Source organism: Falco punctatus (assembly GCF_963210335.1).
Source record: "Falco punctatus genome assembly, chromosome: 1".
NCBI classification, from domain to species: domain Eukaryota; kingdom Metazoa; phylum Chordata; class Aves; order Falconiformes; family Falconidae; genus Falco; species Falco punctatus.
The window spans coordinates 113655917-113681802 of record NC_137580.1 but is presented as its reverse complement, the minus strand read 5'-3'; the positions used below and the strand labels follow the sequence as shown (position 1 = coordinate 113681802).

At 45.6% G+C, this 25886-nt stretch overlaps 1 protein-coding gene across 2 annotated transcripts in view; it reads left to right on the top strand.

Moving 5' to 3' along the window:
- The window catches only part of ST6GALNAC1 (ST6 N-acetylgalactosaminide alpha-2,6-sialyltransferase 1), a 35476-nt gene that overhangs the window by 4503 nt on the left and 5087 nt on the right, over positions 1 to 25886 (top strand). The window contains exons 2-12 of one of the 2 annotated variants that reach the window (XM_080395108.1): positions 1604 to 1705; positions 6376 to 6476; positions 11815 to 11952; positions 13974 to 14009; positions 17275 to 17911; positions 22067 to 22235; positions 22432 to 22603; positions 22966 to 23104; positions 23489 to 23592; positions 24173 to 24262; positions 25538 to 25637. In XM_080395108.1, coding sequence (XP_080251234.1) covers positions 6451 to 6476; positions 11815 to 11952; positions 13974 to 14009; positions 17275 to 17911; positions 22067 to 22235; positions 22432 to 22603; positions 22966 to 23104; positions 23489 to 23592; positions 24173 to 24262; positions 25538 to 25637 — 1611 coding nt within the window. In that variant the 5' untranslated portion in view covers positions 1604 to 1705; positions 6376 to 6450. The remainder of the gene's footprint in view (positions 1 to 1603; positions 1706 to 6375; positions 6477 to 11814; positions 11953 to 13973; positions 14010 to 17274; positions 17912 to 22066; positions 22236 to 22431; positions 22604 to 22965; positions 23105 to 23488; positions 23593 to 24172; positions 24263 to 25537; positions 25638 to 25886) is intronic. The other variant, XM_080395107.1, reaches the window with a different exon arrangement.

Here is a 25886-nt window from a genome sequence, read left to right as displayed (position 1 = left end):
AGGGCGTAGTGTCAAACCTCCTGGGGGGGTTCTGACTGTTTGCAAGTGTTAAGACAAATTGTTAGGGATGCCGCTGTGGAAAGAGATGAAACAGCCAACTGTCATCGTCCTGAGGAGTCACAAGCAGTCTGGATGCATCTGCAAAATTGGAGTGTGAACCGGGCCAAACGTGCAGAGGAGGTTGCCTGCCTTCTCCATGGGGTCACGTGTGGACTCACTGCAGCGTGTCTGGCTGTGAAGCTGTTCCCAGTGGTAAAATCCAAGGGTGAGGTATGGTCAGTTGTTACATCAGGGTCAACCTTTTCTCCTCTACAGGGGTTAAGAGATTGCAGCTCTGGTGCAAGGAAATGTAACACCTAGAGAGAGATGGGGCTATGTAATCTGCTGCTGCCAGAGCTGCCTGGCAGTCGAAAGTGTAGTTCTTTTTGGAGATGTTTTTTACCACTCTCCTGAAATGGCTCACGCTTTCTAATGTGGTCTAAAATGCTCAAAGCTGGAAGAAGGTTTATATACTGCGTGTTCTATAGGTAAATGTAGGTGAGGTGGTGGGAGAGGAGAAGCAAGTGCTGCTTATCCGCTGGATGGTGCTGTTGTATTCAAACAGCAGACGCGTTCTGCCTAACTCGGACTGAAGACTTCAAGCACTGTTTTTCTTTCAGAGAGAATTAAGGAGGATATACACAGTCCTTTTCTCCATAGCAAATCTCTTGTGAATCCATGTTGTGATCTGCCTGTTATCCAGCATTCCTGTAACTTGCTAAACTTAACTAATCACTGCAGATGGGAAAACTGTTTTCTGAGCAATTACTCCTGATCAGGACCAGAACTTTTCTGAAAAATCTTATTTAAAACTTCCTTCAATCCACCAGCCCACCCTCACCCACCACAAGTTAAGCTTTGTTACACCTGTATGTATACACCTGTATGTATACACCTGTATGTATACACCTGTATGTAGGATGAGTATTTGTTGGCTCGCTCAAGTGCAGTAAGCTAGCTGGGAGTCACTGGAGGAAAAGCTTGTTTTCAGATCCTGTGGTTATACTTCATCGTGGGGGAAGAAAAGACCTGTTCCTCTGACGAAGCCACCTTCCCAGAGGCCAGGACTTGAGTTTAAATGTTGTTTGTGTGCCATAACATTAGATAAGATCTCAAATAGGTATTTGCAATTTATGTGACATTGGTTTAATGTTCCTGTAACTTTTTATTGTATTGTTTTATAACTCTTTCTTAAAATGGTAATTCTTAAGAAGGAGAGGACTTTGTGGATCACTGCCTCTGTAATTTGTCTTCCTTGTCAACACTGTTACAGCCTTTATTGGAAAGGAAACAAAGAATAGTAGCCTGGTTGTTACAAGAAATTGTTTTGCAAGCTCTGCCTATTACTCAGTTGTTGGAATTCTGCTACTGATAATTGATAGAAGCAGAAACTAACTCAAGATGCTGATTTTAAGGAAATTGGAGGGTGAGAAGTGGTGAAAGTATTAATTTGTAGTAAGTGAAGATGGCCACATTGGTTCAGTAACTCTTCTGAAAGGTGATACTTTGAATGTTTAGTGCCTTCCAGCATCAGAGGACTAAATGTCAACTTTTTTGTTTCCAGATACCCCAAATTCTGGTAGCAGAGGAGAACTTTGCAGAGAAAACTGCAGTCTGCTGGCAGTAAATAGGTTTCTGATGATCGCTGCAAGTCTGTGGGCTACAGGTAGAAAACCCCTGTGTTGGTGGCACTGGTTCAGCGCATTGTGTTCTGTGTCAGTGGCAAGGCTTTCATCGGTACCCAGGTTCCTGCAGCAGTCATGTCTGAGCTAATCAAGAGCAGATTTGGTGGGGTGCATGTGTGAGTGTGACTAACCAGGGTCTAGAGACTGGCTGCTACAAAAGCGAGGTCAGAAGAGATAGCATCTTTGAGGATGCCGATGATTCATATATGAAGCAAGTCCTGTGTCAGATTCATGCCTTAATGTCTCATCTTATTGTAAGCTGTTTGGACTCAGGGTAGTGGTTCCCCATTGAAGCACAGGATCTTTCTAATCCCTCCTGTCACCCTGAATTCCCTTTAGCTGCTACTCGTTTGTGCGGAGTGTGTACTTTCGTGTCAGCAAGGACTATCTGAAAATCCAGCAGTTTAATTTTGGAGGAGAAACATTACAGCCCAGCAGCTAATTGAGATGACTGTGACCTTTGGAGGGAAGAGGAACTTACTGAAAATATGACTTGGTGGATAAACCAGAACTGCCTGGGGAAACAGATTTGCAAGGAGGTAGAATGACTGGCTGCCTAGGCATGTCCAGTATCTGATGTTTGTACTAAAAGTTAGAGCTATGTCTTGTGAAATGGAGGAGTTACAGTTTCTAGATACTTCTAAGATGTGGTTTGTGTGTGATCAGAATGGCTGGGAGAAAGGCTCACACCTGTTGATTCCTGAACTTTGTTTGTTTTGGCTTTTTGTTAAAAGATCTCCTCTGTGTGTATATACACTTCAGTTTCGATCTGCCAGGTAGATGTTGTCTGTTCCTCTTCCATGGTTTTTGTTCTTTCTGTTTTTCCACTGTGATGTGAAGCTATGGGATGAGTTACACAGGGTATTACCTGCATATTGGCAATAGGCAGACCAAAGGAAGCTGGATGGAGAAAGTAGAAAATTCAGCCTTCCTCTGTACAGACTACGCTGATGAGATTTTCACAGCCATGCACTTAAATCAACTTTGTAGTGGTGAAGTTTGACTTTTGGCATGAGCAAAAAGGCTTCTATTTCAGGGAGTGCTGCTTGAAAATTGTAGTTTGGGTATTGCCATTTCTTTCTCCTCAGTGGGCTGTGTTTCTTTGTCCTGCAATAAAGGATTTCTGTTTATTATCTGCTGTCCTTGGGGTAGCATAGAACTGTATGACCTTAGTGAAGAAGGGGAGTACTGCTGTGTATGAACCTAGCAACCTTGAGATAGGAGCAGAGGCATTCTGAAAACTTGTTTTTAGTGAGGGATTTTATCATCCAGTTATTCTCAAGCTGCCCATGAAAACCCAAGAGTGACGAGTCTCGATTCTTTCTTCTTGTTTTGTGTGTAGACCATGACAATTTCAGCAACCCTATAACTGCACTGTGAGTGGGTTGATGAGATGGTTCTCTAAAACGTCCTGAGGAAGTTGCACCCTATCTTACACACCTCTTTTGTTTTTTAAAAACTGCTGTCAGCACAGTTGAGGTGGGAAATTTTCTGTTTGGCTGTTTGATTTAACACACCGTTCAGGCAACTGAAAGATCCAGCAGTCCTTTGTGCTGCCTCCGAGACCTGTGAGGGACTCTGGTCCCAAGCTTTCCTTTATCATATGTTCTCACAGATGAGAACAGAGAGCAGAATGAGGGGAGAAAATCTGGGAATATAATGTATTGCAGAACAGAGAAATTCCTGTGTGATACAAAGTCATAAAAATAAAACCCTGCACCAGTGGCTCATGGGCCTGTGCCTTCTGGGAAGCTTTCACCACTGAAATGTTCTGCCCAGGACTCAGTACAGCTGTGAAGATCCTGCTAACTGGTGTTAGCAGGTGGTTTCCTATTCTGAGGGCTGAGAACTTGTGCAAACAAAATTTGGGATGGTCCCTCTCCTCTTGCACTTCTACCTCACCTGCAGCTCAGCAGTCATCTCAGTAGAGGTGCTGCAGGTTTACAAGAAGCCCCTTAATCCATGCAAGGCTGCTAGTGGAGCTGCTCCACTGCTGCTGGTACTGGTTGGGGGTGGCAACTTTATCACTGCAAAACTAGGTGCACAAGCAGAGAAGATGATGGACCTGCATCCAGTACCTTTATACTGGTTTCCAGCAGAAATACTGTTTTTGGGAGGCCCCTCCGAAAGCTCCTTCATGGCAAAAGTCTGTCTTTGCAGCCAAGTGATGCTGCCTGTCTGGGTAGGATCCCATGGAGCTGTGGGAGCATCACCCGCTCTCTCTGGCTCCCATCATCCTTTTTGCCAGCTCCACCTCTATAGCCTTTTGTGGCAAATGGTTCCTTAGTAAAAGGTGGGTTAGGCTTGTTTGTACATGGCTATTCTGTATCCGGGATCAATCTTTGTTGTGCATGACGTTTGTTTATACTGACAAGCCTGTGACAATGGTATTAATATCCCTATTCACCTTTCTGCAACAAGAGATAGGGCAGACACCCTTTTGCTAACCGTATCAAAACACGGTGGGCTTTATCCTGCCCTCTGCAGTTGTGGTGACTGACTCAGCTGAGAAGTGACTGTTCTAATACAGGGAAGGGGGGGGGGGGGTGCAGCACACCATGCAGACACTTGGGATTAGGATCTGGGAGTGCAAGACTGATCCACCGTGGTGTTCTAAGGTGGGAGAGCATATGTGGTGATGGTAATGGCAGGGTTCTGTCCCCTCAACCCAGGAGATCATCAGCATGTGGTGTGATCCGACACCCCCTCGTACAAACCTTGTTTCTTTCTAAACAAACCCACCAAAGGTCAGGAACTCAATTCTTTTCCCTTCTTTGTGAGCACAAAATATGATAAAATAGCCATGTGTACAGCTAGTTTTGGAGAAGGAGGTGGCTGGTGTACTGAGAATGTGCTTCTTGAGTCACTTAGCTGAAGGTATTGACAGGTGTGTTATTTGAAGTTGTGTTTTGGTGCATATAGGAAGAGATGGCGTAAAGATTGTCTGTTGTTTGCCAGTTCTGCTCATCTCTTCTTCATGCATCAATTCTACTTGCCAATTGCAGTGTTGGAACAAAATTTCATCACCTGGACTCTGCTCTGAGTCAAACCAGGTTAATAAAACTGGTGAGACCAAGGGTTTGCAGGCATGATTGTGACTCAGATTTGGCCTGCAGGAAAACCCTGGTAATGTTGGTGGCCACCAAGCCTGTCTTGATTTTGGCATTTCAGGTGCAGATGGCAGAGTGGGCAGGTAGAACAGGTATCTGTGACTGAGCATATCTAACCCAGAGTCCCCGGCACAAGATCAGGCGGCCTTAAAATACCATTTCTGTTGACCTTCCAGACTGCTGGTGCACTTGAAAGTTTGTAGCAGATAAACTTGTGCCTGAGGTATGTACAGTGAATGGCGTTTTTGGTGAAGCATGCACTATGTATTTATGCATTAATGGAACTGCAGTCTTCTGATTTACTTGAAGTTGTAAGGCCAGAACTTGTCAAATACTACTATTAAGAGAAGTGAGAGCCTGTCTGAATACAGCATTCTACAGAAAACAGTAGACAACTGAAGGAACTGACCTTCTCGAAAAACTCTTGCAATTCAGCTGCAATCCCTAGGCAAGAAATTCTTTTGCAGGATAACAGAACCCAAAAACTAACCACATGACAAGATGGGATATTCCCCACACCCCCACCCCCACCCCCCCCATAGATTAGATAGCAAACCATGTGAAGTTCCATGAGTAAGATGCCACCTATTTATCTTGAAAGAGACAATCTGCATTTTGCAGATGGGAGTTATGGGTGAGATAAAGCTAATTCTCAAATCAAATTGTATTTTAAGGGGGAACCTGAACTTCCATGAAACAGTGTAGTTATTTTAATGTGTTTGTGGGGCATTTGATGATATATCCAAATGCTTTAATAGATCGGCCTCTTGAACAATAGTGAAATACTTTGGCAGTGGCAAAACAGATAGCCCACCTTAGACTCGTGAGCTGCCAGAGCATTGTGGCTTCAGCCATCAGAGTTCTGAGGACATTGTGGTGGAGACACCGGTGTCTCGATAAAGCTGAAGACAGATAATCCATGTAGGTCTGGGTGAAAACACGACTGTTGGCACCATCCTTGTTAAATTCTCATGCGATTAACTGCCTTTTAATGATATGGAGAAATAGTGTGAAATGGGGACAATGGACATCGATTGTGATTGTCTATGTTTGCTCAAGGAATGTGGGTATGGTGACTGGTCATGGGTGTGGTGTATGGTCACATACTCACACAGCTTTGAGGAGACACCTACCCTTCTTCCTCTAACAAAGGGGCTATTTATAAAAAGGATGAGAGACATTCCAATGTTATTTAGAGGGAGGGAGTGCTAAGGCTTCTTGCTGGAGAAGATCGGATGGTCACAAGGACATGAATCACCTACAAACCTGCAAGACCACCATATTCCAGGCAAAGGACTGATAAGATAATTAACATACGAAGCGAGCGTAAGCGGGTTTAGGTAACGAATATGTATAGGCGTTAATTGAATATTCATTTGTTTTATTGTATAAATGTGAGATGGTTCATCACTTTGGGCATGCACGCTTGTGGAGGAGCGATCCCCCGTGCATCTGCGCGCAATAAACATACCTACTTTATAACTTTTGAGCTATAGAGTCTAATTCCGTACATCATTAATACTCCTTTCTGTTTATTTCAGAGACCTTCTGTCTGGAAAAGTGTGTGGTGCTGTAGCATCACTCATCATACTCCTCTCAGCAATGACTGCCTTTCAATGTCAACTGCAGGAAACACAGTAAGGTAATTTGCAAGTGTTTTAGCATAAATTACATAAAGTTTATAAACCCCAGGGCTTGTTATTTGCCCTTGGATTCTCAGAGCATTTTACCATATGGTTTCACAGAATCATACATGTAGTTAAACAACCAGAAGAGTCATTTTCCACAGTCCTTATTTTTCTACAGAGCTTTCGGTGTCCTCTTGCTCTTTACTGTTTTGTGCATTTACTCTTAAGATACTAATTATTGTGGTTAACTGGGCTTGTGTTTACTTATGGTTACAATATCAAGGTGTAAATATGAACTCAAACATTGACCAAGCTGAAAGGTGGGGTGGAACAAAGAGGGTGCCCTAGATGATGGTCAATGGAGTGTGACGCAGTAGTAGATTGCTTAGGGAGAGGGAGGGAAACCTCAAGTGCCAAAAGATAAACAAGCCCCAACTGACATCTGCTGTGAGTCACAGGGCTGGTTTAGATATCACTGAACCTTGGAGCAGCATGGGATGACCTTCCAGGATGTTTCTTCCAGCCTTTGTTGCTGTGCCTCTGTAGTGTAACTTACTCTAGATGAATGGGTAGTGTCTCAGTGAGTGCAAAATGCTCGCTACAGAGAGAGTTGTAAGGGCAGGACACCACCTGAATTTGACATCATCCTGTTAACAACACAGCTTAGACCGTTCCTGTTGTAGGCCTGGTCATTCCCATTTGATAACTAAAAATTGGGGACACAAGGCTTGAGATGCAAGCTGCAGAGCTAGGAACAAGCACAGTCACTGTATGTCCTGTCTGAATTCTCTGTGCCACGCTTTTCACTAGTGACACCCATCTTTAGGAGGTGCAGCGTATGGGAGGAGATGAATAATGTCATTGAGCAGCATTACTAGAAACAGACTGGCTGATCCTCTTGGCCCTGGCTGAGACTGTGCAACAGGAGTGTCCTTCCCAGAGATCTAACGCCTGTGAGACAAATCCCAATTGAACAGATGCTAAGCAGCTCCTAGGGTACCAGGAGAGAATGGCATGCCCTTCCTGAGCACAAAGATCTCACATTTCCACTACAGTAGCACAGTGTGGTGCTCTCCTGCCCAGCAATTACTGTGCCTGGGCTTCTCTCAGTATGAGGTTGATAGATGTAGTGCAGTTGTGGCAAAGAATTACCTTCTCTCCATGGCTGGCAAAAGCTTCTGTCAAGTTCATAGGAGGAGGGTGTAGATAAATAGCACTGGACCCTCGAGGTATCTAAACAAAGCAGCAGCAGAAGACAATAAATGTCTGTTAAATAGAAGACAATAGACAAAAGACAGAAGGAAAGAGAAGCATGTGATTCCCAGCAGTATGCCCATCTTGCTTCTCACAGGACCCTGTGGCTGTGCTACTGTGGCAGCTAAAAATGTGACTGCACTTCTCTGATGTATCTGTCAGGAACAGAGACGAAGGCACTGCGAGGCCCCATTTTTTTCAAGTGTAAGTCAGGGACACTGTGATTTATACCACTCAAGAAGCAGACTTACATTTTGCATTCCTATAGCACTTTTCATCCAGAATGATGCCAAATGGCACATTTGTCCTACCAGATGTCAAGAGGGATGGTTTCTGATGTTAAGTCAGTGGAAGAGTGTGGGAAAGACCTGTAGCAAGAAATATTTCACTTTTGTCTCTAAAATTAGTAGACCCCTGCACAGATGTGGTTCTGCAGTTCATATCTGTGCAGGGCCTGATTTTTGCAGCCAAATGTGAAGTGTGGATATAATATACCTGCATTTTTTGCCAAAGGTACAGAGAGTGATTTGAGCTTTGTGATTCTTGTGTTTCTCTGGAGCAGTGGAGAGTCCTAGAATGCTCCTACTCCTGGCAGCTGTCAGGGACAGGAACTGGGGAGGCTGCTTTTCTGATGGGAGGTCAGTTAGCCCTGAGTTTAATAAATTACCTCCTCGCCTGTCTGCAGTACTGCCTTGCTTCTTGGGGGAACAGCTCTCCGAGAGATTCCTAGTCAAGGAGCAGAATAATTTCTTCCTTTCCATCAAACAGATTTTAAAGGGGAAAAAAATCCCACAATCCATATCAGCCTTGAAGTGGTGTCAGTTTGTATCTCTGTCAGCTCTCGGGCAATATGTTAGGCTTCCTGCTGGGATGGCACAGACAAAAAGCTTGTTGAGGGAGGCATTTGAATAAAGGATCCCTGGTTCTTTCCAGCTGATGTTTCCAGGCATTGATACTGGGAGTGTATTTTTCTGGTTTTTGGTTGTTTTTTTTTTTTAATTCTCTCAAATGAAGTGGCTCATCAGTCTTCTCAGCTTTGTGTATCTGAGAAAGGAATGCAGGCACCAGAGCCATTTCAGTGTTGTAGCTTAAGCAGGATGGGGTGAATGGCAAGAGCTCAAGAAGCAGAAAAGCAGTGTGATGTAAGACAGTCTGCTTCACTCAATACAGAGTGGTTAGTACCTATAGCTGTGGCCATAGGGAACATGCTCAGTAGCTGAGTAGTTTTTGTGCTTGCAGAAAGAACTAAAACACGTTCGAGTGACCAGAGGCTATAATATGGCCAAATTCAGAGCACTTACACCCTATCCCCCAGTGATTTCTCTAGGCACGGACTTTCCCTGGTGCATGGGAGCTGGCTAGAAGAGCCTGCCTATGGTTCCATTACTGTGTGGGAGAGGGAAATATTCCAGCTTGGACCCATATTACCTGCTGTCACAACATAAATTCAAAGCAGTTTCTTTACTGGGGCATTAACTGGGTGAGGCTGGATACCAAGCAGACAAAACAGCACTAAGAAACCCCTCAAAGTTTTGCATTCTCTGCAACTCTGCTGTGTGGACAGAAAGGTGCTTGTTAGCATTCCACTGTGAAAGTCACACTCGCTCTCTCCTGGGGCATTTCAGCCTATGGAGAACACGGATCAGTTGGCTCACTAAGCTGTTCCCCACCTCCTGGCACAGTTCTCTGAGCCTTTGCTCTGTAGCAAATCTGCAGGTATTCTGGCAAGTAGAAGAGGTGGGGGCTTTGTCTCGATAAATCCTGTTGTCTCTGGGTGTTTGTTCCATGTTTTTGTGAGAAGGTTTGCTGCAAAAGGGAATGGGCTAGCTGAAAAATGGCTAGGGAGTGGGGAATTAAGACAAGCTTGGGAGTTTTTGGGCTATTAGTTTTGTTTGGTGAAAACAAGATGAATGGCTGTGCAGAGCATGCTCTTGTAATTTCTTTCCTCTCTGAATTCCCAGCCTGAAAGCATGTGCTTCTGAAGATGACTACTGAACTGGGAGGGGAAAACAAGAATCTTAACATTTTTCAAGCCAAGCCTTTGCTAACTCACAGGCATGACTGCAAGAAATGTCATTCTTTTTCTCTCCCAGTTGTAACTCACTCAGTTCTTATAGCATCAAGTAATACTGTGAACCAGTCCAAACAACTCCCAAGCTGTTTTAGCAGCTTCTTATTCCACAGGCTTCCAGTCAAGTACTCATTTTGGCATGTTGTGGACATCACTGAAAGACAAGTTTGTCCTATGTTGAAGCTTAATCAATTTGTAGAAGAGCTCTGTTTTTAAAGCACATCTTGTGATCCCCTGTTCCCTAGCCCAGAGCCATGGGAAAATGGAAAGCATACAGTGCACAAGCAAGTAAACAAGATTTAATACACAGCCTTCTGGAGAACATGCACGCAGATAAATTGCTGGCGTAGTTCAGACTCTAGCCAACACCCACAACACACACAGCTTAAGATCTAATGGAGATAAAGTTTGTTCATTAAAAATAAAAAAACAAATGGAAGAAAAAAAACAGAAAGGGAAATCTGCCCTTTTTATCTATCCAGGATGTAGTTAAGTAGGTGTGGAATTAAATGGAGTATTGGAGATGGAAAAGGGCTGACAGATAACCATCTTCACATGATGATCCCAGGTGGAATTAGAAAAAAAAAATAATCTTTGTTTTCACAAACTAAAGAATGGAACTTCTGGTGTGGGCATTGATATTGGTAGCTGGACACACTGAGCATGGAGTAATGGTGCTGAGCTCAGAATCTCTACACCATGAGAGAAGCAGCACCTCCTGGGATTGCCAGTAGGACTACCAGAGAACATTAAAAACCTTGTTTGAAAGAGGAGGCTGGCATCTGGCCTGTGACCCTTGAGAGGTTTCCAGCCCCTGTGTTAGGTGCAGTCTTTATTTATTATCTTCCTGTCTGTGGGCTGGGACCCCTGTGTATCCCCAGGGTTACAGAGCTTTGTAAGGGAGAAGCTCTGCTCTTGGCCTCACTTTTTATAGAATGGGTTGGGTTGGAAGGGACCTTAAAGATCATCTAGTTCCAACCCCCCCTACCATGGGCAGGGACACCTTCCACTAGCCCAGGGTGTTCCAAGTCACATCCAGCCTGGCCTTGAGGATTCCCCATTCCTGGCAGTGTTCATCTTCTCTGGGCAACTTGTTCCAGTTTTCACCTGGCCATCCCTGAGGAGCTGCAATACATCTGCATTTCCCAGTGTGACCTCATGTTTGAGCTAACCAGCCTGGCAGCCTGAGCTCTGACAGACTAATTTCAGCAGTGGGCAAGGAGGAGGATGAAATTCCAAGCCAAGTGAAAGCCAGTACAGATTTTCTTTTCTCTATACCAAGAAGGTGAAAAGCTCTGTGTTTTGCATAGCAAGTCTGCTTTTGGCCAGTGCGCTTGCCGCGGATTTGGATATTCTTCCAAGCACAGTCTTTCGTGAACACGGAGTACTACAGACATGCTCTCCACAATTGCCAGCCCAGTTCTTTAAAAGCAAAGAAAGCTGTCTTTTTCTGGTTGTAGGAATCTTGCTGTCCCTTGTGGGTCTTGACTTCACAGTAATGTTACATGGAGGAGGTTGAAGGAAAATGTTTGCTGCCTCCAGAATTTCCCTTTGGGACCCTATTAACAAAAAAAGTCTTGTAGTTGCACACAAGCGGCTTCTTCCAAGCATTATGCCTGAAGATGTGTAGGGCTTGAAAGAGGACGGCTAAAGTGAAGCCGTTACGATGCATGCTGCATATCAGAGCTTCAGGTCTCCGGTACTGGTTCCTGTAAGAATGTCCTGTTGGAGATCTTGTGGGCACAGAGTTGCTACTTGCCTGCTGCACACTCAGACCTGTAGCCCACCTCTCTATAATTGCCTGGAGCTAGTGAGGGCCACCTAGGAATATGGCAAAATCTTGGCTGATCCCTTTCTCAGTGCCTGTAATTGTTCCGTGGATTTCCTTTGATCCTATGCTCAGTTTGGGCAATAGCGAAATGTTTTGCTGTAGATGGCGGCAGGGTTGTACCCTGGATTAACAACCTCCCTTGTGTTTCTTCAAGGGCTTTTCAAACCTGTGTTATTGTTTCATTTTTCTCTCCTAGGTCCTCTGATAACCAATGTCTTGCACTTAAATCTAGAGAGAATAACTTGTCAGGAAGTACGGACAATAAAGAAATGCAGCTACTACTGAGCAAGGGAAACCTTGCAGCTTTTTGCTGTGATGCACGGAGGGGTACAAGGTAAGTATGAAACCTGTTGACTGGCTTTCCTGTAACTTAAAGCAAACATTTTCAGTTCTCTGTGTATTCAGTAACAGTGTGAGTGCTAGCTTCTGAGATTTTCAACAAAAGCTTTTTTATATCTGAGCTTAATTTTTAAGAAGAGCTGTGCAACAGCAGTCTATGTTGTAAGAAGCGATATAGCCATCTCGCCTTGAACTGTCAGGGTTAATATTTAACAGGTCCCCATGAATTAAAACAGCCCTTTGCTGTAGCATGTAAAACGGCATCTCTGGCACAGGTAATAGTTTCTCTGGCTGTGGTCTTGATCTCTGCTAATCTTCCCTTTGCTGGTGGGGAGATGTATTCTGGACTACCAAAGATCAATCTCCAGGCAGACCACTGATTTTCATGAAGAGGATGAGATACGTATTGTGGAACTTGGGATGGGGAGATTGATTGTCAGGTGCTACCTATCAATAAGAAGCAACATATCCCAGGTCTGAATATGCTCATAGCTCAAACCAAGCGTAGTGCAAACTCCTAGGGTTGTGGCAGGGATTCATTACAGAGCATTTCATTTGCGCGTGGCATTAGTGAAGCTTTGTTTTAACTGACACTGTTCATGGGCAAAGCCTGCTTGTACTGTAAAAAATCCAAATGACCAGAGTCCCACTAAGGGCAGTAATGCAGAAGGCAATTGTCTGTCTGTCCATGATGGCATAGTTCACAGATATGAGAAACATGAAATTTATCTTGGTGTCATGTGGAATAAAAATTCAGATATATTAGATGCTCCATTGAAACCAACTGGATTTCAAGGAGTGGTGCTGTGGGGGTCTCCAGGGTGATTTAGTTCTTTTAAATTCTACAGCTAGCCACAGACTCAAATCCATCCAGGTCCTGTTTTAGTTGTCAACTGACATAGCTATCCTTTCCCGCCCGCTCAGTGATCCCTTTGAAATGATGGGATCATTCAAAAGTCAAAAGACTAGTCCTAGTGTTGGTACTGGAGGCAGCTTGACTGAAAGCTCAAAAAGAAGAGCAGCTGAAGAATGTGTATTGCTGCTTTGTCTACAAGCAGCTCAGAGCTGAAGTGGCAAACTTGATTCAGCTTGGGAACCTGAGCTGCAGGCAGGCCTGTGTAACAAGTTTGTCAGAAATAGTGCAGTTAGATTGTGATGGAGTTGACACCTTTCACACAAGTGAAATGCCGGATTGAAGTTTTTCCAGTTGCCCTAAAGGCAGGTCATCTTTATTAGAGAGGGATGGGGCTGTCTGACTCTAAGCCCTGTCCTCTGATGCTTTACCCAAGCACTAATCTGCCCTTAAACACAAACTCCTCTGTTCTATGGTGGACTTGCAAGGACTCTTTATTTGACTTACTTCAAAGCAATCACAAGGTAAAATGGATGTGTATGTAGCCATCAGTTTCTGGGGGCAGGGATGCTTCTAGATTGGAGCTATAAGCAACTAATGCATGAAGAAGAAAATAAAGATATGTTTATGATTATGCCTAGAATCTTGCCTGGGCCCTTGGACAGATGGTAGTACGAAAACTAATTTCTTTGGCTGTAACTATGGCTACTTCCTTAATTCATACGAATGTTCCCAGTGATGTTTCCAGCAGATTAGGCTGGGCTAACCCCGTTAAGGAGAACGTAGCAAACTTCCATTGTTTGCAGTAAAAGGTTTTCTTTTCCCACTCTGTGTTGCAATAAGCTTAGTGGGGTAGATGGAAACAATGTAAAGCTGCTGTTTTGTTTCAGAAATTGGACCTGTGTGTAGAAAGTCTGGGAATGTTGGGAGAGAGGGTGTTTGTTTTCTTGTACGGAAATCCAGAGAGAAGACCAACCCACTCATTCAAACACACCTTTGGAAAAGCACTGCTGATGAGCACCTCTGGGCAGCAGCAGCTGAGCCTTTGTAGCTCTCAGGCATCTCACCATGTGTTTTTTCAGGAGAAGGCTTCCTAAAATTCCCAGAGCCCTCATTTGGCTCATTGTTTTAATACACTTTTGTGTCTTCATTACTAATTTCAGCTCCTTGTTTGGCTTGTTGAAGATGAGGACTTTCAGGTAGGAGACCAGCTTCTTTGTGATATGCACTGTCAGGTGCTTTTGCTTGCTTTCTTTCTCTGTCTTTGTGTCTTTTTACCCTGAAACTTGCAATTCTGATCTGAGTTAGATTACCACTTTGCTTTAGCAGACCATGTTGTGTACAATTGGAGCACAGTGTTGGAAGTTCCACAGTCAAAAACTTGCACCTGCTGGATTGCTAGTTTCCATGTTTCCATGTGTAGCTGTTTGAGAAAGCAGCTTTTGCTTTCTTAATGCTGTTTTTGTACTCTGACACTACATAGTATTTGCTGTTTCTGGTGACTTCCAGAAGGATCTCATTCAGCCCTAGTCCAGTTTGCATTGCTGGGCATTGAATTTGGTGGGATAGCTTTGAATTTACAGTGAGTTCAGCGTTTGATTCCTAACACAGATATGCTGCAGACTGGGAGACCAATGTCATGCAGACATGATGCATATATATATATTATTTTTTATGTAAATTGTCAAGTAAATACTACAGCAGTGGGTGTGGAGGGAATTGCCATGCAGTAAAATGTCTCCAGCATTGTTGGCATGAAGCACTGTTCCTGGCATGAGCACAGCAGATATCTGAGCCTTTCCTACTACAAGCATGGCACCTTATGCATAGGAAGCACTGCTCCTCAGCCTCCCCACCAGTACTCATATAGCCCCACCTGTCCTGGTGAGCTTGTCTGGCTGTTCTTGGTGGGATTAGTTTTCTGTCCTGTCAGGGCTGAAGCTGTGGGGGCAGGCAGGAGGGGAGAGGCTGGGAACACCTACATCTCTTCTGGAGGTGGCATGAGTTTAGCTCAGCTCCAGCGACTTGACACCACAGGCACAGTGATCAGTTTGGAGAGGTCGGAATCTGCACAAGGGAGGCAGGGGAGAAGGAGAGGAGGAGGTGCAGAGAAATGAAGTGAGTTGTCCTTGATCACAAAGCCCATCAGTACCAGAGCTGGGACAAGAACTGGGTCTCCATGCCCAGCTGCTTGAAGGCATTTCATTCTGCTGTAGTTTCAGGTAATGGAAATATCCATGTTTTTGCAACTTAAGTAAAACACAACCAGGCACACGCTGTATGTGGTTATCTGTGTGTCAGTTCTATTTATGTACCTTAATATGTAACATAAAATACACAAAGCAGCGTTTTCATGGCTTTATCCTCTATTTGTCCTAGGGCTCTGTAAATGGAGAGGAAAATGACAGTAAATGTCATTGAGCTTCTGCAGTTGTTTGCCAGATGGACTCTAGAGCCTGAAATTGGATGAGCTGCTTTGACCATTTGTCTGCATTTAAAGTGCTGGTCAGGAGAGCAGAGTCCTCTGTAGGCATGAGTGCCTGGCCATGTTGGTCTGACTGCAGGGAGTAAGGTTTTGGGTGTGAAGGGCCCTCAGTTTTACATTTTGGTCTCTGTATATTTGGGACAGTATTTGAAATTAAAGCTGGGGTGGACTCTGTGCCCTACAAGACAGCATATACGGAAAGTCTGGGGTAGGGGGTGGTTTGTCATACTGTCCTGTTTCATTTTTCTCTGCTGTTTAATTTCAAAATTTTAAATGTCATCTTAAAAATACAACAGAAGATCATCCAGGGATTTAAGATCTGCCTGAGCTACCTTACCAAATTTCTTTTTACTTAAAGTGTATATATAAAATCTTTCCTCTTATTAGGCAGTAAACAGTAGCACAAGTTTATACATGAAGCACTATGGTAGAAAGCAACTGCTGCATAGTTAGTTGAAACTGTTAATGATTATGTAGGGAAGTAGAGGAAGAGCTGATAGGCCATTTACTACAACCTTTTTTTCTTAGAAATAGCGTTGGAAGCGTTCAAATATTTATCTGGTACAAAATGATTTTTAAAAACCTCCTTAGCTGATAATTTCCTGAGCACTTTAATGAATGCCATACCACTCTGAAACTTCAGCAGCAATTGAACTGTTATCTACAGCCTGCTATCTGCAAAGGTGCTTTTTCTTCCCATTTATCACCTCGGAAGCAATCCACAGCTCTCCAAAACAAATGTGTCATGCAGAGGGTGAACATGAGTGTGAAATCAAACTGCCACAACTGTGCTGGTTTATCCTGAAAAGCTTTGCTGTACATAAAAGCTCAGCTGCAGAAATTTTTCACCTTCCTTTTTCCTGTTCCACCCTCCAGACATGTGCAGATAAGAATTAATGTTTGGGACAAAAATCCTCCGCTTCTGCCTTGATTTTTTTGCTGGGTTTCAGCCCAGTCTTGCTGCAGGTGGCTCTTCTGCTGTTGGCAGCTGTATCCTCCTACGATATCCTTGTACCTGCCTGTGCCTCTGAATCAGGCAACAGGGCAGCTGCAGTATTAGAGGCAGTTGCTGAAAATGCAGAGGTCTTTACGTTTTTAAGCTTCACAGTGTATTTTAATAGCTTCAAAGTGCTGGGTGAGGCCATTGCATTAGCTGGCTGAGTGGGAGGAGGAGAGGAAGAAGTGCCTTCTGGCCCCAAATGTTTAAGAAGTGGTGTATGGTAAAGGAGTCTTTCACTTCTTATTACACTTTCCTTACTGAATTCTGGGAGATCTTTATGCTTTGTTGCTGAAGCACGTGGCCCTGCTGGCAAAGAAGAGAACCAGATGGCTGCCTTCATGGTGTGTACCATGTCCTTAGCTCAGGATCTCCAAAACTGTCCTGCGGTGCTCTGGGGACATTGCCAGACGTCCTGCCCAGCACAGGGCAAAGCTGTTCTGTACTGGTTTGTAGTTACTGCTAGTGTGGATCTTTCAGGAGCCAAGTGCTGAGAACGTTGTGTAGCCTCTGGGATTTGCTTAGTGGGGAGAGAAGTGGTATACAGGCCAGAATGGTGTGGGAAGCTGAATAACACTTCAGGGGCAAAGCTGAAAATGAATTCATACAGCAGGGGTCCTCAAACTTTTTAAACAGGGGGCCGGTGCGTGGATGAAGTGGCAGGCAGTCATCTGCGGTTGCTTGGTTTCCCCCCCAACCCCCAGGCGGGGGGGGGGCAGGGGAGGTCTGTAAATACCGGGGGCCAGATTGAGGACCCCGGGGGGCCGTATCCAGCCCGTGGGCCATAGTTTGAGGACCCCTGCATACAGCATCCTACAGAAACTCAGCAGCAGCTGCCAAGGCATGCCCTCTGGGTATGGTTGTCATGTTCAGTGGTTGCTCTGAAGCACAGAGCAGTGCTCAGAATCAAGAGCACTAGAAATGGGCTGGAAGATGTGGGAAGTGTGTGTGATATGTCTTCTTTTCCTTTAATTGCATTCAGGCAACTCACCATTTTCCAAGATGCCCCAGATATGCTACAAGTGGACACTCAAGAGCAACAGGATTTAAACTTTTCTGACACTGGGAACTCAAGGAGATTTTTAAAGATGACTTTGGGGAGAGACATTTCCAGGCTCAAGCTAGATATGGTTGAGAGGACATCAAAATGGGAAGGAAAGGAGGACCAGAAGAAAATGGTGAAACCAATCGCCAGGGTGGAGGAAGCCAAGGAGAACATGACTGTGAAACTAGTTCCTGGACTGGAGGGAATTAAGAATGCAACAGTGAAAACAGCCCCTAGAGTGCAGGGAAACCAGGAGAAAACAACAGTGAGACCAGCCCCAGGGGTGCAAGAAGCCAAGGAAAAGACAACAGTGAAACCACTTCCCATGGTGGAGGGAGCGAAGGAGAAGGCAACAGTGAAACCATCCTCTGGGGTGAAGGGAGTTCATGAAAAGAACGCATCAAAAGATGAAATAAAGCCAGAAGAGCCTCCTGCATCAGTGAAAATTTTAAGACCTGTTCCTCCGGCTGCAGCAGTGACAAAAAAGAAGAAACTGAGGGCTGCTGACTTCAAGTCTGAGCCACAGTGGGATTTCGAGGACAGGTACCTGCTGGACAATTCATCTCCACCATCGGTAGGTGAGATGGCCCTGTGTGTTCACCAAGATTGATGCCTCCTTGTTGACCTCCTTGTCTGCTGTCTCCTGGGCATGTGTGCTCTTTGCAGTCAAGGATGATCTTCAAGCTGGTAGGTCAACTCACTGGTATATGCAGACGCTGCTGGGACCCAGAGAGGGAGACCTATATGTAATGACTCAATTAGCCTGTCCAGTCCTCCACCATGCTCCAGTATGGGAACTTACTGCAACTGCACATATTTCCATGGGTTACTTTGAAAGTCAGCCCTAGAAGCCCTTTCTGGAGTTCAGGTGCATAAGATGCTGGGGAAAATATCTGTCTTTCTACATGTGCTGCCAGGTGGTCCCACTCATAAGTGCCTTGATATATTGCATAGGGGACTTAAGCACACAATATGACATGTATGTTCCCTGTGACATGGCACCCTAAGGTAAGGTGGGTCACATCTAGTCTTTGTGATGCGTATGAGCAGGCATTAGATGTCTGATACTAAATGGTCATGCAGGCATCTCATTTCTAACCTGATCTCTTGGGAAACTGAACATTTACATTCCTATGAAGACTCAGGTTTGCAACCCCAGATTTGCCTTGATCTCAGTTTTATACAGCCCAGCTAAAGAAAACAAGGAGGGTCATGGTGAGGAACAGGAATAGGAATTCCTCTGTGTGCCCCAGCACACACGTACCAAAGTAAACCAAAAGCTTTGGCAGCAATGGGGCAGCAGTGACACTTGTGCTGTGCTAGGCTGTGAAGAATGATGCTGACCATGATGGTAAGGAGAGTCTCAGTGCATGGGAACGGAGGCTTTGTTAGTTGCTTCTATTAAAGTCAAAATAAGGTCAAAGAAGAAGGGTTTGATGAGGATTGATAAGCATGTACCTGCCTGCTTTGGAGACAGTAGGGTGGGGACTCTTCCCATTTTTAGGGTTTCTGTCAATATTGGCAAAAATTCAACTATGTGTATGTGTTCCCCATTGGAGAAATGGTGGTTAAAAAGTAACTCTTTTTATGTTCTTGTGGTTTATTATCAACAAGAGGAGAGTCTTTCCCAGGTGCTGCCAATTCACATTTTCCACTCTGTGTGTAGACACCTGTAGTGAGCAAGCTGATTCTTTACCCATTCAGAGCTCCATGACACAGATGGTCCCAGCATGTTGGGTTGCTGTCTAGGATTTTCCTGCAATACATTGAGCCTTCATCACAGCAGAGCAAATAATTTATAAACGGATGTGGCATTCAACAGTCTTGCTTTGTTCCTCTTCGTTAAATAGAAACAACCGTAGGCTTGGTCAGTGCAGGTGACATATTTTGGTAGAGGTGAAGATGGGAATCTCAAATGATACAGTAGCACTTGCACAGCTACAGCTTCAAAGTTTTCTTACAGATCCTGTTTGTTGGGAGTGTTGTTCTGTAGGTTAGTTTTGGTGATCACCTCAGCCTGAATAGGTTATGTTAGTGATGCGATCTTCCAAAATGCTAATTCTGGTGCCTGCCGTCAGGTTGTCTTAACAGCCATGGAATTGAACGCCTGCCTTTTTCTTTTCTGTTTTGCACTGAACTCTCATTCTGACCATATTTTTGACCTTTATTTTGTAGCTATGAGGGTTTGGAACTAATTTAAAGTGAACTTTGAGTATCTCATAATTACTTGGGTCCAGGAACAGGGTCTTTAGGAAAGTTGTAAACTGTAGTAAAGTTCTCAACAAGCAGATGGGGCTGATTGTGGTGCCCAGTACTGTCTCTGTTCCCCATCTTATGCTGGTAACTCTGTAAAACTTAGCCAGAGCAGTTTTCCCTGTCACTCCTATTGCTGGAAGGCTTGGGCAGGTGTGTAACCCTCTTTAGAGTAAGGAGAGTCTTTGTACATGTGTCTAAGTGGCATTTACACGCTACTCATGTTTAGGGAGGAGAGAGGGTATGGGCAGATGAGCAGGGGATGGGTGCCCCTGCTCTGGCTCAGTGGTCTTAGATGAGCTGTTTGCCCATTTAAAGTCCCAGAGCCACAGTCTTCCACTGCTGCCATGTGTCATTTTGGTGGCATTGGGGGGAATGTAGATATTGCTGCAGCGGACTGTCAGGGCTGCAAGCACCACGTTGTTCTGCTCAGACATCTCCCACTGGAGCAGGAGCTACTCTTGAAAAATTTAATCCCATTCCCCAACCCCAGGGTTCCCAGGATGCCCTGGGAGACATGCAGCAAGCAGAGGTAGGTGAGCTGGGCTGATAAAAAAATTATCTTAAGATGAGTTTTATTGTTTGATGCTTTATTTTTAAGTTCTGTCTCCCTTCTAGTATTTTGATGTTATTCCCCATTGCCCCTTTTGGCAGTGCAAGCCATTCTTTTGCTGATGTGATGTGCTCTTTAGTGTGCATTGAGCCGCTCGAGAGGAGCAACTGGCCCCAAAGATACTTCTGTTATCCAAAGATCTGTGACTATTAAATATGGAACTTGGCTGTTAAACGCTTGAGCTCACGCACTGGCCCAGCCTTACTGAGTCACAGCAGAAAGGCCTGGCAGATGATCCAGTCTGTGGTTTGAGCAGGATGTGCATCCTTCTTCCTGGGCTCCACATGGTCTCAAGGCACCCAATATATGATGGAAGCAGGTGAATTATATAGCCAAGAGCATGTATGCCACCTGAGACAGTACCTCACCCCACCTGCCTAATGTTACTGCCTCTAGCAGTGGGGTTAGGTCACCGTGATCCTGCTCATTTACTGTCACATGCTCCCATCTTCTCACCTGATGAGTTGCAGAGCATGTGTAGCCATCTCAGAAGTGCAGAGCAGGAGCTGGCAGAGAAATATGAGACAGCAGTTCACAGCAGGAAGCTGAGAACATCCTCCACTGTAACTGAGGCTGCAGAGCATCTGGGTGTGCATAACATCTGAGACAGTGGGGAAGACCCTTCCCCAGTATGTAAAAGGGGTGAAAATGCACACAGAAGGGTCTTCAGTGAAGATGCTGATCCAGACATCACATGTTGAGTCTCACTCCCACACCTGATCTCTAATTCTGCAGAGAGAGGGAGTGACTAGAAGCTTTCCCACCTCCTTCATTTCCTGCATAATCAGACTTTTCTCTAGTTCCTCTGGTATCGATCCAGTCTAGCTGTGGAGGCACAAAAAGTACCAGGCCCTGGACAGTACAAAGCACAGCTTGAACAGGAAGGGAATGTCCCTGTCTTTGGCCCTGAAATGTGCTACAAGTGAAATGATGCCAACATGAAACCCTCCACAATGTTTTTCTTACTGAACTCCTGTTGTGACAGGCAGAATGAGGGCTGTCTCCTGAGGCTGTGACTGGATTGTCATCCTCACCCATAGCAAAGAGCCCAGCTCAGCCGCGGAGCACACAGCGAGGCTTTGGCAATGTGGGGTCCACTTGAGCTGGGCATGTGGGTCCCCTTGGTCTCCTGTTTTGTCTTTCAGTGGGTATTACAGTAGATATTTGGGGAAGATGTCTAAGAAAGTAGAGCCCAGACTGACCGGGTGGAAAAACCAGGGTAGTGTAGTTGCTTGCTCTCCATCTGTACACACAGCCTAACTCTTGTCAGCTACAATGAGACCCCTCTTGTTAGGATAAGCTGGTTTGGATTCCCTTCTCAGCTGCACACTTCTCTGATTCATTTATGACACTGAACAGGTTGTTTGCATGCTTTTTTTCATCTTTCAAGGGAGTGATAAAGATGATCTGATCTCACATATACCTCAATGTGTTTGCTCGTGTGCACTCTGAGGCCAGGACCTTGTGAGGTGTGTTGCCAACAGGGACTGCTAGCCTTACCTGGCATGTTTAGGTTAGACCTATTACAGATAGTAGTTTGCATCAGTTAGTGAGGCTTAAAGCCAGTAAAACCTGAGCATCACAGGCCTGTTGTTCTGAAGAGGAAAGTCTCGGAGACCTGGGCTCACTCTGGCTTCCTTGTAGGTGACTTTTCACCAGCTCATTACTGATGTAGTGCTGAAATTATGCCTCATGTTCATGGTTACAGGGACACTGAGGGTAATGGTTGATGTGCCACTGGAGTTTCCATGCTTCTTTCCAATAATCTCACACACAGGCAGACAAGCACTGGTACTCTTTCAGGAGTCAGGTTTATCAGCTCCCTGCTAATCAGTCCTTATTGTTTTCTTTTTGTTTTTCAAGACCTGCTCTGAATCAGTAAAGGCCAAAGCTGCCAAGTCTGACTGGCTGCGAGATCTTTTCCTGCCCAACATTGTGCTCTTCACAGACAAGAGGTACTTCAATGACAGTGAGTGGGACCGCCTGGAGCATTTTGCACCTCCCTATGGCTTTATGGAGCTGAATTATTCATGTGAGTCCCTCAGGGCATGTCAGGATGGGACCATCAAACTCCCAACAGGAGCCTTATGCCAAGTAGCTGGGGGGTTGCAGCATCTCCCTGTCAAAGGCATCAGGCTAGGTGGATTGCATGGTGGAAACTGTGGTGGTTTCACTGTGTCCATCCCGAAGGCTCTTGATGCTAACTCTCCACCGTGTTTGCTTCATAGTGGTGGAGGAAGTCATGTCCCTGCTGCCCCCGAATCCCCACCAGCAGCTGCTCCTGGCCAACAGCAACAGCAGCATGCCAGCATGCATCAGCTGTGCTGTCGTGGGAAATGGAGGAATACTGAATAACTCTGGGATGGGCCAGGAGATTGACTCCCATGACTACATCTTCCGGTAAGGCAGGCTTCCTTCTTAGAAGATACACAGATAGCTTATTCTGGCTAGCAGATGATGACAGCTAGATAACTTCACCTCTTTTAGTATTACACTGACTCCCAAGTGCCAAAATGAGTGATGGCAGGAGGAGATGAAAAAAGTTCCAAAGCACACAGGAAGAGCCTGGATTCTCACAAATAAGCAGTAAAGAGTCATCTCCAAAGCAGGGGCTCTCCTGTGGACCAAGAGATGTAGCTCAAAATGGGCCTAATCCTCCCTTCCTCCACACTACCATTGTATTTTCCTGTTGGGAACATGGATGCAAGGGTTTTCAAGGGTGACCTTCTAACTCTGCTCCTCTGTTTGATTTCCTTGGCCAGGGTGAGCGGGGCTGTAATCAAAGGTTACGAAAAAGATGTGGGAACAAAAACCTCCTTTTATGGATTCACAGCCTACTCCCTGGTGTCCTCTCTTGAGATCTTGGGACACAGAGGGTTCAGCAACATCCCACAGGGAAAAGTAAGTCAGGTCCATGCTGTATGCATGCACAGCTTTGACAGGATGCTGTTAGTCTGTGGCCTTCAGTTCTGACCTTGCCGTGCATGAGGAGCAAAGGGGCTGAGCTAACACTTCAGCATTACCCTTAGTGAGGGAACCTGCATTGGCTTGGCTCGGGGTGAGTATTTGCAGTGGTAAGCTGTGTCACTCCTACCCTGGCCTTTCGGTGTGTAGAAGTAGCTGCACATCAGGTGTTATGTCCATTCTGCTTCTGTGGGATAGTTAAATGCTGCAGACCGAAGATGTGTGTGTGAGAAACTCACTGAGCCTAATGCCTGCTTGCTTTCCATTTTTAAAGGATGCACCTCTCTTGTGCTGTTCACTAATGCTCACTTGTTTCCGTAGCATGTCAGATACATTCACTTCCTGGAGGGAGCTAGAGACTATGAGTGGCTGAAGGCTCTTCTGCTGAACAAGAACATCAGGAAAGGATTCTTGAGCCACTATGGGTAAACAAAACTAGCCCCACCTCTACATCCTTCAGTGTGGAGCTCTGTATTTTGTCCTTTTTCTCTCCACAGTGCTCAGCCCTGCCGAGGTGCAGGCCAGGGTAAAGCTAGTTTAAAGCATCCCTCCTCAGCAGATTTGTCTGGAGAAATAGCTTACTGCTTCCACAGCTCTGAGCACTGCTGTAACCAGTATACCACCTTCCCAGAAATAGCTGATTTTAGTGATGTGCAGACAGAGCTTGGAGAAAGCGTTGTGGTCCTCTGGGATGAACACGTGCTGTTGTCTGGTCTGGTGTCTGTACACGGTGGCCTGCGCATGGATGAAGGCCTGATTTCACCAATTCTTGTCTATACACATACGTGCTTTTGTTTTTCCTGTCTCCTGTTGCCTCTCCTTCCTGATCTCTTCCTCTGCAATGCACGCAGGTTATGGAGGCTTTGTCATAATCTGGGAAGTGTTGCAGAACAACTTATCAGTGTTTATGGTTCTCCTCTTATCACCCAGTGCATCAGGGCTGATGCTTTCCAGCTGTGATGAAATATAGGAGCTTGTCCTGAGCCTCCACATTCTTGTCCTTAGGCAGAGGCCCCGGGAGAGATTCAGTGAAGATTTCACGATGGACAGATACCTGGTGGTTCACCCTGATTTCCTCAGATACATGAAAAACAGGTGAGCTGGCACTTATGTGCTCTAACGGGCTTTCTGGCCAGCACCATCTCTGTCTCTGGGCGCTCTCTTCACAGCTCACTCCCTTGTAGCTGCAATTTAGCCACACCACCAGATTTGGGGGGTAAGCTTCATCAGTGTGCATCCAGTTAAAATTCTCCGTGGTGCTGCAGTGGGATGTTAGTGTAGATGTCCAGCATCTGTGAGCTGGAGAAGGAACAGCTGTCAGAGAGTTTGGCTTTCTGCATCCAGAAGAGGTCCTGGGCAAACGGCAACTTTAGAGCTGGGAAGAGCGCTGCTAAAGTGCCAGAATAGCTATTCTAGTTCAGGAGCAACCTTTCCTGTTCCCTATTGCTTAGCACCTTTGAGGCAGGCTCTGTAACAGCCCTTCTGTCCTGAGATCCCTTCTTGACTTGGGAAGTTGTTTGTGCCCTCAAACACAGTAATAGGCACCTCTTCAGTATCCCATTTGCCTGGCCTGGCTGCTCTTTTTCACCTCTCTAATCCTTTTCACAAGCTTGCTGGCCAGTGAGTGTCATTGTAAAATCTGCCAATTGTGGGCCAGACGTGACCAAGAGGCATAGGAAGAAGAGCTCCTGTTGTGTCCGGCTTTGGCTGTGTTTACCCTTTGATCTCCGTGAGAGTCGAGTTGCGCCTTCTCTGAGAGAAGGCAAATGCAGTACCAGATGGCTTGGATCTTCCTGCTTGTTCTGCTGTCTCCCCTCTGACTTGGGTCCTTTCCAAGGCCAGGAGGACTCGAATGCTATTTTTTCCTGGTGTGGACTCCTGCCTTGCTAACAACTGCTGGCATAAAAAGCTGCAACTCCTAGCGGGTGTTGTGACCTTCCTCTGCACCTTTCCTATGTCTTGTTTCACTCCTAAATGCGGATGGGGAGCAGAATATACCAGGGAGCTTCAAAGCTACTTCTGCGCTGCAAGGCAAAGGACAGATTTGAGTGGGCTTTAATGTACTAGATCCTTTAACCTACCCCCTCTTTATCACCACTGCCTCAAGACCTACCACTTCCATAAAGCTGGGGCAAAGCTGGGCTTAGCTTGCAGTGCAGGTGATGCAGGTGATTCTGGGCTGGCCTTGTGCTTTACTGAGGACACAGCAGTACCCGCGCGTGTGAGCACACTGTGGCTTGTCTGAAATGCCTTGTATGACCACAAACTGTTGCAGGGAGGGAAGATGCCATGCAGGCTACAGGAGGACAAGGTGTGCCCAGCCTGAGCCACCACACCCAGCTTTCTGTGCTTGCTTCTCTCTTGCTGCAGGTTTTTAAAATCTAAAAGTCTAGAAAAGCCCTACTGGCGGCTGTACAGACCCACAACAGGGGCCTTCCTGCTGCTGACTGCCCTCCATCTCTGTGACCGGGTAAGGGCACAATGATTCTTACACACAGCACTGTCTGGAAGCAGGGATAGAATAAGAGCAGGGGTGGCTGCAACTCGGCCTGTCATCTGCCTTGAGAGTGTATAGGTTCTTGTCAGCTGTGGAGAAGTAGACTGAAGACAAGAGAAACAGCCCTCTAGTTCACGTAGAGGTTGTGAAGCTTGCTATGGCCTGAGAGCCATCTTACTTCCCAGGGAGGCCATGGGAGGCCAGCAGGCTCTCTGGAGCCAG